This window comes from Theobroma cacao, chromosome 2 (genome assembly GCF_000208745.1).
Source record: "Theobroma cacao cultivar B97-61/B2 chromosome 2, Criollo_cocoa_genome_V2, whole genome shotgun sequence".
NCBI classification, from domain to species: Eukaryota; Viridiplantae; Streptophyta; class Magnoliopsida; order Malvales; family Malvaceae; genus Theobroma; species Theobroma cacao.
The window spans coordinates 3361120-3373120 of record NC_030851.1 but is presented as its reverse complement, the minus strand read 5'-3'; the positions used below and the strand labels follow the sequence as shown (position 1 = coordinate 3373120).

General features: G+C 37.2%; 3 protein-coding genes across 3 annotated transcripts; 2 read left to right on the top strand and 1 right to left on the bottom strand.

The window, feature by feature from the left end:
• On the top strand, positions 1309 to 5320 carry LOC18607620 (5'-methylthioadenosine/S-adenosylhomocysteine nucleosidase 2). The gene is made up of 8 exons (XM_018115838.1): positions 1309 to 1563; positions 1648 to 1711; positions 2184 to 2275; positions 2717 to 2823; positions 3190 to 3264; positions 3837 to 3911; positions 4467 to 4559; positions 4709 to 5320. Exons 1-8 carry the CDS (start codon positions 1470 to 1472, stop codon positions 4904 to 4906), a joined length of 798 nt encoding a protein of 265 aa, XP_017971327.1. The 5' UTR covers positions 1309 to 1469; the 3' UTR covers positions 4907 to 5320.
• On the top strand, positions 5927 to 8500 carry LOC18607619 (type III polyketide synthase B). The gene is made up of 2 exons (XM_007041882.2): positions 5927 to 6205; positions 6521 to 8500. Exons 1-2 carry the CDS (start codon positions 6028 to 6030, stop codon positions 7516 to 7518), a joined length of 1176 nt encoding a protein of 391 aa, XP_007041944.1. The 5' UTR covers positions 5927 to 6027; the 3' UTR covers positions 7519 to 8500.
• Positions 8166 to 11749, bottom strand: LOC18607618 (putative ER lumen protein-retaining receptor C28H8.4). The gene is made up of 6 exons (XM_007041880.2): positions 11397 to 11749; positions 10182 to 10381; positions 9302 to 9442; positions 9137 to 9217; positions 8612 to 8736; positions 8166 to 8510 (listed from the first exon to the last, which is right to left on the bottom strand). The coding sequence occupies exons 1-6, from the start codon at positions 11617 to 11619 to the stop codon at positions 8462 to 8464; spliced, it is 819 nt and encodes a 272-aa protein (XP_007041942.1). The 5' UTR covers positions 11620 to 11749; the 3' UTR covers positions 8166 to 8461.

Here is a 12001-nt window from a genome sequence, read left to right as displayed (position 1 = left end):
TTGACTTTGATAATAACAAAAACCCATTTAAACGTTTTCCACCCCCAAGTCAAATTCAAAGTAAGCATTGAAGTTTGAATCGCTCGCAACACCAGCCTTTGCGAGCTCATCCGCAAGTGAGTTAGCTTCATATCTGATATGGGTGAAGGAGAGGTGTAATAACACCAGCCTTGTTAATATTTGCCATATAAGTTCATGCAAAGAATTGAATGTCTGATAACCTCTTGGGATTTCGCCTCAGGGACAGGGCAATGATTCATTGTAAGGTGTGACTTGTTTCTGGTATGTCCAAGGATAAAATTGATTGTATTATTTGTTCATAAATCTGACAAGATCTACCTGCTGATAAATGTTGGTAAATTGGTTCTGTGCCTGCCATCGAGACTATCTCTTTGAAGACTACAAATTTACTGTAACCAAAAATTCTGTAATAGCAGCAAACTGTCAGGACTGGCTGCAGATTTCACAGCTCACGAGATTAAAACAACCATGTCCAAGTCTAAACGGCTATCACTTCATAGGAACATTAAAAACTAGTGTTTAGAATAACTTCTCTACCATACCCTTGCTTTTCTATGAAACATCCTTTGAACAAAGAGAAGTCTACCATTTTCAAGATCTCAAAATAAAATATTATAAACCTGTTTTAACTGGAATCAATCCCTCTATAGTTTATGAACTACGATGATATCTCTCACCAACCAAATGTGAAGTGTCACTGAATTGGACCTTCTCTTGACATCGATTGAAAGGACCAAAAAAACAAAAGGGGTAGCTAAAATGCGCACAAATAACCAGAAATATGCCCACATGCGAAATTTTGGAGGGCCTATGTTGTTGGATTTACTAATGAAACAAAAAAGATTGATTGTTGCTATGGGGCCATGTGCTTCCCATAACGCGTGGCATAGACATGATCATTGTGTTCTTATCCTTCCTTCAAGACAAGCTGAAGATGAATATACTACCCTAAGTTGAAGGAAGGTTTCTCTCTGCTCCCTTCACACCAAAGTTTGAAAGTTTTTACCAACATTTTCAATGAGAAGACAAGACCAAATCCCATTCCAAAGAAAAGGATAAAAAAGAGAGAATGACATTTCCCTATGGATGACTCACCCCATATTCTAGCATTGTTCGTGGCTTAATGGAGTATTTAATCGCATAATAATTAAACACAAACACGCAGTTGCAGGGGTCATAGATCAAGAGAACCTTGTGGACCCCATTCGATCAACGGCTGACAAATTTTCAATTGCAGCTCTTTTTTACTTATATATAATGATACACCACAGGTAAGTGCAAGCAGTGCCCAATAGTGGCTTTTTTTTTTTTTTGAAATAAGCCAATACTGGCCTTTTACTTTTCCTCTTCTTCCTCTTGGCATTAGATTTTCCTGGGAAAGAAAATCTTCTGGAATAGAAAGGAAAGGGAGAGAGATAGAAACAGGGAAAGGAATCCAAGGAACAGCTATGGCTCCTCATGGGGAGGGATCAGATGGTGCAGTAGAAGCCATGGCTGCTCAAGTTGAAAACCACCCCATTTCATCCATCCTTATCATCATCGGTTAAAACCCACCCTCTCTCTTTCTTTCTCGATATTTATATGTACTTTTATGGAATCATTTATTTGGGGAGTTTCTTGTTGCAGCTATGCAAACAGAAGCTTTGCCAGTGGTTAATAAGTTCCAGTTGACTGAGAACCCTCACCCTGCGTGAGTTCCTTTTTCTCCATTTTGTTATTTTCTGTGATTTTGGTTAAAGTCAGTTTTGATTTTTTTGGGGAGGTTTTAAGGCTTTAAGTTCAGCAATTTTGGTATTGGGTTAATCTTGTTTTCATCAATATTTCAATGGACTGAGTGGTTGCCGGCTTATTACTAATAAAAATGTTTGCTTGCTAAGTATTTGAGTTTTTAAACTTTGAAATACTTGCTAAAAACTTTTCTTTTGTGCATGTTAGATTTCTTTCATTTCACGATTCAGATGGGTATTTGGCATGTAACTAGTTTTTGCAAATCAAAAAGAGCAATATATTACTGTTATTGATTTCTTTTATGCCTGTGTCATGCTAAGTGGACTTCATTAGCTGATAATTTTGCTTCTGAAAGTGTTTACTGCCTAGTTCGAGTATTATGCATCGTTGCTTGTTTGGGTTTTGCATTTATATGTCCATGAGCAATGGTGCAGGTTTCCAAAAGGGGTCCCATGGGTCCATTATCATGGTACATACAAAGAGATTACAATAAATCTAGTTTGGCCTGGAAAAGATTTAACTTTGGGTAAGCACTTTGTTCTTGCAATATTTTTTTTCTTTCTCTTTTTAATCTTCCTTTTGAAATCATCAAGAAATTTACAATTAGCTGCAACTTATACTGTATGGTTTCCAATAGAAACCTAGGAGCTCTGATTGAGACCTTTACCAAAAGCACTGAAAAAACAATAACGTAGTGAAATGTTGCATCTTGTGATGTCGGTCATAGACTTAAAACTGCTTCAATAGCTCATATAAATAAAAACTTCTGTTCAGATAGTATTTGTAATCCAATTCCAAACATTGCTACCATACGTTACATGAAAATGCTTAACTTACTGGTAAGTACTTGGGTTGGATGCACAAGCCAAGTTACATCTGACACATAGGTAATGGACATGTCAAGGAACGGAACATTTCTTACTTTCACTATTCCTTTCTGTTAAGTTCTCTGATTATTTCTTTGCAGGGGTTGATAGTGTTGGTACGATTTGTGCCTCTCTTGTGGCCTATGCATCTATCCAGGCATTGCAACCGGACCTGATCATAAATGCTGGCACTGCTGGTGGCTTTAAGGTAGTTTCAATCGCTATATGTTTCTCTTTTTAAAAAATAAAAAATAAAAAAAAAAGGAATCATAGTAACAATGATCCTAAGCTATCATTCTATTAGATATGCATTGCTTACAATGATCTGTCTACATTAAGTTTTTAGTTTGCAATTTGATGTTCACGATGATGATCTGTCATAAAACTTTCTGTTGCTCCGCTTTCAAACTACTGATCTGAATGCTTACTAGTATATAGAAGACTGTGTTTACCTTTTCAAAAGGCTCTAGCTTAGATGTTGCAAATTAAGCTACAGTGCCAGATAACATGTGTGGGGGACTTTTAACTATGTATATTTGTATTATTTTGTATATTGATTCTTGGATTTTTCCAGGCAAAGGGAGCAGGCATTGGTGATGTTTTTCTTGCATCTCATGTTGCATTCCATGATAGAAGAATACCAATCCCAGTAAGTGGTACTGGCCCTTGGTCTTCAATTCATTTGCTTACCATGCTTAGTTATGGGGACATGGAATAAAACCTCATGTTGCTATTCTGTTTCGACTAGCACTGCAATATTTTTATTTCTTCAAAAAATGGATTTGAAGGGTTACAAGGAATCAATCACTCACCTGTTCCTTTTCAGGCCCATTTTAATTGGTTATCTAATACATTTTGTTTAAAATGAAAACCTAATTCAGTTTCACTTCGATTTTACATAATACATAAACTGAGCATGTAAACACTATAAACTGAGCATGTAAACACTATAGGCATCTAAAGGTGTTCATTAATTTCATCTTCTGTACCTATTCTTTTCTTCTCTTTCTTCTTTCTGTTTCTTTTTCAGTTCTTTTAATTGTTATGGGCCACAATACTCCGATAAGACAATTTCTATACTTTAAAAGCTCTTATGTATTCATCATGAACCTCGAACCTAGTTTGTGCTTTGCTAAGCGAATTTCTTATTACCTGTATGTAACTCAATCTTTAGTTATATTTTGGTAACCAATTTTTGTTTTCATCTCTTGCCTTCTATAGGTTTTTGATCTGTATGGAGTTGGTTTGCGGCAGGCCTGCTCAACACCAAATCTCTTGAAGGAGCTTAATCTAAAGGTAATTATTTTGTTTTTGTGTTCCTCTTTGTCCAGCAGGAGGCTCGGTTGTTGACCATGTTTTGAACTTTTTTTCTTTTTTTCTATATTGAATTTCTAAAATCCCTTTTTCATTTCTTTGTTCTAAGTATCTTTCCCTTACAATTGCTTCTCAGTTTGTTAAGACTGTTGTTTTTCCTTCCCAGATAACTTCTCTGCTGGATGAGGATATGTAATATGTTTGCAACTGCATTTACTTTGTTCTAGTAGGCATCTACTTTGCATTGGGAGGATTAGTTATTCAATTTAACAGATAAATGGAGTTAATATTTTAATGATATACATGCCGGTTGATTGGCAATGTGCATGTATTTTTTAACTATCTAATGGAGTTGAACAGTTAAGCAGCACTTGATTTCTCAATTTGTTTTGTCTTTTTGACGTCATAGACGTCAACTCCAGACAATTCCTGCTCCCTCTCCCCCACTGCCTCTCCTTATGTTTTTTTCCTTTTTCTTCTTCCTTGCTAAGACACACGCACATGGCAATTTACATCATCCCGTGCCCTATGTTTCAGACTGGCAAATTGTCCACAGGCGACTCTTTGGATATGTCCCCTCAGGATGAAGCATCAATCACGGCAAATGATGCTACAGTCAAAGACATGGAGGTAATCACCAAAACATCCCATCTCTTAATGAATAAATGGAAAAATGGATTGCATTATCCTTGCAGATCATGTATTACTGCCTGAAATGTTTTTTGTACTTTAAAGTCTACAATGCATTAAGCCTTATTTTTTCTGTTCTTTTGTTCCAGGGAGCAGCTGTTGCCTATGTGGCTGATCTTTTAAAAGTTCCCGTAATATTTGTTAAAGCAATTACAGATATAGTAGATGGTGAGAAACCAACTGCGGAGGAATTCCTGCAGAATTTGGCTGCAGTGACTGCTGCACTTGATCGAGCTGTTACTCAAGTCATCGATTATATCAGTGGAAAGTGCCTCCCTGAACTTTGATTTTGCCTTAATCTCACTCTCATTTGGAAATATATGTGACAATAAAACTTGTAATTCTTAGTTCCATGAGATGCCAACATGAGAGATGAGTATTTTTTAAGATAAAAGCAGCAAACAAATTCATAGTTTGAGTAAGCATGTGTTTGAATAAAACAGTATTAAAGGTGTTATATTGTTAAGTTCATTGTACTCTGGCTTTGGCGTTTCCTTGAATTTTGCTTACCCCGAGGAATTTATGCATCTAAGCCTTTGATCGAATTTTACGTGGTTTGATAGCTGCCATGTGATTATTTCTTTGTTTTAGCTATAGCTTGAGCACGTGTTTTTCTGAAGGAATGTATTTGTTGTGTAGTACTTTGAGTGGAAGAATTTATCCGTGGTGTTGAACAAGAAATAAAGGAGAGCATTGGTGTAGGTTTAAATTGCTGCGACTCTGCTATTGTGTGCTTTGCTCTCTTTTTTAGGGTTTGGGGCAGTAGTTGGTTTTTAGTGGACCAGATGCCATTGGCCGTCAGTGCCAATCTTAGTCGATTATTGGCCCAATTGATCATTTACCCTGCAAGGTGGTACACAATCCGTAAGACCTTATGATAATTCCTTAATAGCCCTGTACTTGAGTTCATATTCTTCAATCCTGCAATTTTCTTACAGGTAACAGCGTTGCAGAGTAAACCTTGGTAAGTGATTCAGGTGACACGGATCTGTTTTACTTGATCATCGATACTCCACCAAATAAATTAAGGATTTTGGGGTATGTATTTACATTATATCCCACCATGCTATCAATACCTGAAATTACAGATGCAAACCTCATACCAAACACATACCAACACCTGTTAACATGAACTGCATGAAGGTCTTGCTTCTCAACGAATTCATTACTCCATATAAGAATAATAATTGCACCTTTCATATATCTCCTTTATGGATGGAATGATTGAATATTCCAGAACTCCTTTTTAAGGTTATTCTAATAATATTTAGCCGTGCACCGCCACTGCATATATAGTGGCAGTTCCACCCATGCTCCTTTGCAAGGTAAAAAAGGAGTTCCTATACAATCTCCCCAGCCGGTAAATATACAACGTCGCAATTGAAAGGAAAGGGAAAAAGATTTGGGGATGGGAGAAGAAGCACAAGAAGGTTTCGCAAAGAGGGCGAACCCTGGCAAAGCTACAATTCTGGCCCTCGGCAAGGCCTTCCCTCACCAGCTTGTCATGCAAGATTTTCTGGTTGATGGGTATTTTAAGAACACCAACTGCGATGACCCCGAACTTAAACAGAAGCTAAGCCGACTCTGTAACACTATGAACTTCCCTCTCTTAAATTTGTGCTTATATTTTGATGCATTTGGCTTACTGGTTTCCCCTCCTCCTACTCCCTTAAGGGATCTAAGGGCATCACTCTTCTTTTGTATATGCTGCCAAGTAGAAAGCGCTTTTAAACCTTCGCTAAAGAAACATTTCAGCGTCTACTAAACTTTGGTTAACTTTTAAAGTTGTCACGTACAGATTATGATTGTCCACTGTCATTGTCCTCGTGGACATCATTAATTTGCATTCTTAACTGAAATAACCGTTATTTACTCATTTCCTGCATTTTGGCGCTTTACAGGCAAGACAACTACTGTTAAAACAAGGTATGTGGTCATGTCGGATGAAATCCTGAAGAAGTACCCAGAGCTTGCCATCGAAGGCCTCCCCACCGTCAAGCAACGTTTAGATATCTGCAACAATGCTGTCACGGAGATGGCCATTGAAGCCTCACGAGCTTGCATCAAAAAATGGGGCAGGCCCATGTCAGACATAACCCACTTAGTCTATGTATCCTCAAGTGAAGCTCGGCTGCCTGGTGGTGATCTTTTCCTGGCAAAAGGACTTGGACTCAGCCCTGAGACTCAACGGGTCATGCTCTATTTCATGGGCTGCTCTGGAGGTGTGGCTGGTCTACGCGTAGCAAAAGACATTGCTGAGAACAATCCTGGCAGCCGGGTCTTACTAGCTACTTCTGAAACTACCATTATTGGGTTCAAGCCTCCAAGTGCAGATAGACCGTATGACCTGGTGGGTGTGGCACTTTTTGGGGATGGTGCAGGAGCTATGATCATTGGCTCTGACCCTGTTCTGAGCATTGAGAGGCCTCTCTTCGAGCTTCACACGGCAATCCAAAATTTCTTGCCGAATACTGAAAAGACAATTGATGGGAAGCTTACAGAAGAGGGGATTAGTTTCAAACTAGCAAGGGAGCTTCCCCAGATAATTGAAGATAATGTTGAAGGTTTCTGTGAAAAGTTGATGGGAATTGTAGGATTGACTGACAAGGACTACAATAACATGTTTTGGGCAGTTCATCCTGGTGGGCCTGCAATCTTGAACCGAATGGAAAAACGACTAGACTTGTTCCCAGAGAAACTAAATGCCAGTCGAAGAGCTCTGATGGATTACGGAAATGCTAGCAGTAACACGATTGTGTATGTGCTGGAGTACATGATAGAAGAGAGCTTGAAGAGAAAGACAGAGAGCCGTGAAGATAGTGAATGGGGATTGATTTTAGCTTTTGGACCCGGGGTTACCTTCGAGGGAATTCTTGCCAGGAATCTGACAGTAGAATAATGTCTAAAAAGCTGGTATCCTCTACTGTTACCACAGTGAAAATTAATTACGTGTTATAAGCAAAGGGAATCCTCCTCAACCATTTACTGTTCCGGAGAAAAATCAGAGTGAAAAAATTTATACTTTACCGTGACTGAGAACTCTCAATCTATATGACTAAATCCTTTTTGTTTTCTTTTCTTTTCTTTTCTGTCAACTGAATCATAGGAACCATTCTTGGCAAACAAGTCCAGCTTCAACAGGAAAATTTTAATTTGTAAAAAAAGCAGCTTTGGCATTGGATTGTGTAAGGTACACTGCAGCCTTACTGTACGAGTAAATTATACCTCAGCTTGTGCTATTTCTTTGTTTCTCTGCGGTAATCACTTAATCCAATTTATACATCAAATAGATTCTTCAAGCGAAGTTGAGCATTTTGACCTGCAAATTTAAAAACAGAAGGGATAGTAAATTCTAAATGCATACCAGAATAGGCTGATACCAATCTAAAGCTATGGCATATACACACTCCTCGGAACACCAAACGCCCAGCTTTTCTCTATGTATAATTATACTCTCTGATCATGAAAATTGAAAACGCAAGCTCGAAAATTTCTTCACTTCCAAACCATTCCGATAAATGCTTCAATTTAAATTGTAAGACGATCTGGGGCCAAAGCACGTCATCTGACGCAGTTAAAGTCTATAATAATTAACTTAATATAAGCAGAAGATTGGCATTTGACACCAAAAATTAATCCATCTATGAAATGTTTTTAATATAAATAACCACCCAAAGTTGCTGCATCCCGAAATTTACAAAACATCCACTAATTCCCAGTCACGACGAACATGTCGAGAGCAAAAAACCAGAACTTAAACAAGGACACCCAGTCACATTTGTAACCAAGTTATAGTTTTTGAGGCAGCAAGCTCATCGACCAAAGCAAAACAGCATCCTCACTTATACCACTCCAGAGGGAAGACGGAGAACAAGCTGCCCTCCAAAGACACTGCAACAATAAATGATCATATAAGAAAATATTAGTGGTCTTTAGGTTGACTAGAATATATAGTTATACTTGTATACAACACATTATAGAGGTTAACCAACCTCTTGATATAATAGTAACAGAAGTCTGCTAAAATGAAAGTTTGAACAATTTCAGATATAAGAACCATAGAAGGCCACAATCCATAACCCAGGGCTACCAGCAAATGACCTCGACTGTCCAAAACCTGTTGAAAGCAGTACAGAATGAATTAATATCTTAATGCAATCACCCTCATTATAATTCACAATAACACTTCCCCAACCAGCATCATACAAAGGTTTCCCCTCCACACAAAAATACTTATGTTAATGCAGAATGGAGCTCATTAAAATGACATCAATTGCCATCTAAAGGCAACAACCAGACGCATCTTATGCAATAGGCATTTAATTCAACCTGTCATTCCCATTCATTATGCAGGCTCAAGCTATCTACTATTTCCAAAGTAGATAAATAGTACAATAAACAGACTAGTATCCTTTTAATGCTCAAACTAGGACTCAATTTCAAAATTTCTAAACATTAATAAGAAATTAAACGAAACCAATCACATGAATTTTCAACTTCACATCACGAGATCAAACCTGGAGAACCCAGTGAGCGCAGCTAAGGAACCTTGCAACACCCAATGCAAAAACATAATGAGCTGTGAAAGGCTCAACAATCTGAAAGCATAAAAAGAAGATGCGTTAAAGAAGGAAAGATTATAAACCTCCTAAATTTATATCTACCCATTAAGCATTTTGTACCTTGGTATTCTGCATCACTCGCAACTGAGGTAAAACTGAAACAGCTTCCAGATATACACAGAACGCCCAGAAAATCCGGTTCAATAAATTATGAGAAGTTGATGGGTGAATAAGAAGAGCTAGTACTGCACAAGGTGCAACCTGAATCCAAATTCAAAAGCAAGGATATGACTTCTGCAAAAGTGTTCAGAAAAAGATTCCGCTAGAGCAACAAAGAAGTTAATCAAGCAGTTAACATGAGTCCATGCATAAGAACACAAAAAGGAACACCTTTAGTAATTTTGGTTCAATTGGTTACTTTATAGTATTGATTGAATGAAAACGAATACAAGGAAGTGCAAGGTAACTTTCACAGTGGTATAAGAAACAAACAGCACTGATAACAATGCGAGACAAACGAAAGCTCATATCACAGTCAAAAGACTAGCAACGAGTCAAAAAGCAACACATGGAAAAAAAGAGAACAAACCATCTCAAATACTAAGTAGATGTCTTATGACTTAACAAAAAATAAATAAGTAGATGTCTTATTTAAGAAATATATTGAAAAGAATAAGATTTATATTTTCTAATTTACAGATGCTGAAGCCAATGTAAGAAATAATAATTTAACAATAAAACCCTGGAAAGCACCTTATGGAATATAGAAACTAATTAGCAATTTGCCTCTGTAAGCATGGACATCTATTTTGAGGTTACGTACAACTCGGATGAAAGAGAATAAGCTTACTACAAAATGACCATTTCTTGACATAGAAAACATGAAAAGCAGGAGATAAAGCTGGTAGGATTCACTTCTACAACACAATAATATGTAGTACAGGGCTGCATAGATATATTTGCAAGTAAAGAAACGTTCATATGACTGATGGAAACTCACAACATAATATATAGCAAAGTTGTCCTTGTCCTCCATGTAGCTGGACTTTAGTTTGAAACGGATCATATAAATAACCCACAAGGTTGTAGCCAATGTGGCTAAATCAAGTAGGGTGTGTATATCATATTCCATGACAAAGCTACAGTACAGCCTAACAGCTAAAAAGATAGCCGTTAGTTCTTGGGATTTGAGTGATAGTCCTGCAACCAATCAAAAAAATTATCAAAACAAGTCAATTGAATGTGTAAAACCAATTTTTCACCAATAAAGAATATCTACACTTCAGTTAAATTATAAAACAACATTACTAAAGAATCTTGGGTTAATTAATTAAATCATTTGTGTATTATAAACAAATGGCCAAGAGTTAAAAGACATACTACATGTTAACAGCAAACAAGTATTAGCAGGAAGCTTATCACAAGAGAGAGAGAGAGAGAGAGAACAACTCCTTTTGCTCCAACACAACCTTTATTTATCAATCAAGCATTCTTTTCATACATAAAGTTAACAAAACCCTAAAAGTAGGCTATTTTACATGTGCAATTGAATTAGCTCTAGTTACAAATAAAACAGACCAAACTCATAAAACTCATCAAACTGGTGAGACAAAAAAAAAAAGAAAAGGGCTTCCCTTTGCATCAAGAAGAAATCCTTCATTGTAAATTGATAAGATACTGCAGTAAAATCATTAACACCACCCCAAAACCTCAAATGTTCTACGCATCCGAATTCAATATAAGAACCCTCAAAAGAAAAAAAAAATAATCAAACAACAAAACCCATAAACTGCCACAAGAGCACGATATCTCATGAAAATTTTCAACCTCGCTAATAGTAGTAGAACTCTTCCAATACACGGTAGGTAGATAGCATTAGGACAAAGCAGTAAATTTTAGATATCACGTGTTGAATTTATGTCAGCCAAAAGGGAAACCGATATCTTAAACTGAAACAAAAAAAATCAAGCCAGAAATTCAACCCAGAAACGGCTACAAAGTAAAAATCTACCACCGATCGGAAAAAGGTTGCCAAACCAAAACCTTTAAAAATTTTGCTACTTGACCAAGCTATCCCCTTGATGAATTTTTAAAATTACTAAATTAGGGCAACTCACCCATGTATCATGTATTGAATTTAAGTTACAAATTAATCAAAAACAATTGCAATAAACAAATCAATTGGGAAAAAATGATGAGCTTTCATGCTAATTACCAGCACAAGTCTTCTCCTTTGTGAGCTTATAGATGAGGACAGAGATTCCGATGGAGTGGACAGCCTCGGCGGCAACGAAAAGGTTGTCATGGTCGTGTACGATGAATCGTAGAAGAACAAGCGCCGCCATCCCCGATACCACCGCCAAAAAAGCCTTCACCTTCGGCGGCTGCCGTCTCACCCACATCGACACCGCGTGGATCGGCCTCCTCTGCGCCCTCATGTCTTCTTCTTCTTCTTCTTTTTTTTTTTTTTTTCCGAGAAAGCGAGAGAAAGGGAAATTATCGGGATTTGGAGAAAGTGGGATTTTGGATTGTTAATGGAACTCTGTTTTGGGTTTGGTTTTATATATTTTGTTTTAATAATAAAACAAAATCCTTTTTGATTGGAATTGGGAAAAGAAAAGTGTGAATCGGGTGGGTTTTAAGGTACCGGGCGAGAAATCCGGATCTGAACTAGATTAAGTTGGGTTGGGTGACCAACAATTAAACCACTTGCCTTTTAGTTGCCTAACTTGATTTATCATAACTTAACTAGTAAAATACTAAATGCCCTTACATATATTCTAATATGACAAAGTAAATGAAAATAGTATCTATTTCTTA

What these genes read in the sequence shown, in the direction of transcription:
- LOC18607620 (XM_018115838.1), top strand. Translation starts at nt 1,470, where the DNA reads ATGGCTCCTCATGGGGAGGGATCAGATGGTGCAGTAGAAGCCATGGCT. An exon ending in ATAGAAGAATACCAATCCCA is followed by an intron (nt 3,265 to 3,836) that starts GTAAGTGGTACT and finishes TGCCTTCTATAG; the next exon opens with GTTTTTGATCTGTATGGAGT. An exon ending in TGAAGGAGCTTAATCTAAAG is followed by an intron (nt 3,912 to 4,466) that starts GTAATTATTTTG and finishes CCTATGTTTCAG; the next exon opens with ACTGGCAAATTGTCCACAGG.
- LOC18607619 (XM_007041882.2), top strand. Translation starts at nt 6,028, where the DNA reads ATGGGAGAAGAAGCACAAGAAGGTTTCGCAAAGAGGGCGAACCCTGGC. An exon ending in ACAGAAGCTAAGCCGACTCT is followed by an intron (nt 6,206 to 6,520) that starts GTAACACTATGA and finishes GGCGCTTTACAG; the next exon opens with GCAAGACAACTACTGTTAAA.
- LOC18607618 (XM_007041880.2), bottom strand. Translation starts at nt 11,619, where the DNA reads ATGAGGGCGCAGAGGAGGCCGATCCACGCGGTGTCGATGTGGGTGAGA. An exon ending in AAAGGAGAAGACTTGTGCTG is followed by an intron (nt 10,382 to 11,396) that starts GTAATTAGCATG and finishes GATTGGTTGCAG; the next exon opens with GACTATCACTCAAATCCCAA. An exon ending in GCGCTCACTGGGTTCTCCAG is followed by an intron (nt 8,737 to 9,136) that starts GTTTGATCTCGT and finishes TGCTTTCAACAG; the next exon opens with GTTTTGGACAGTCGAGGTCA.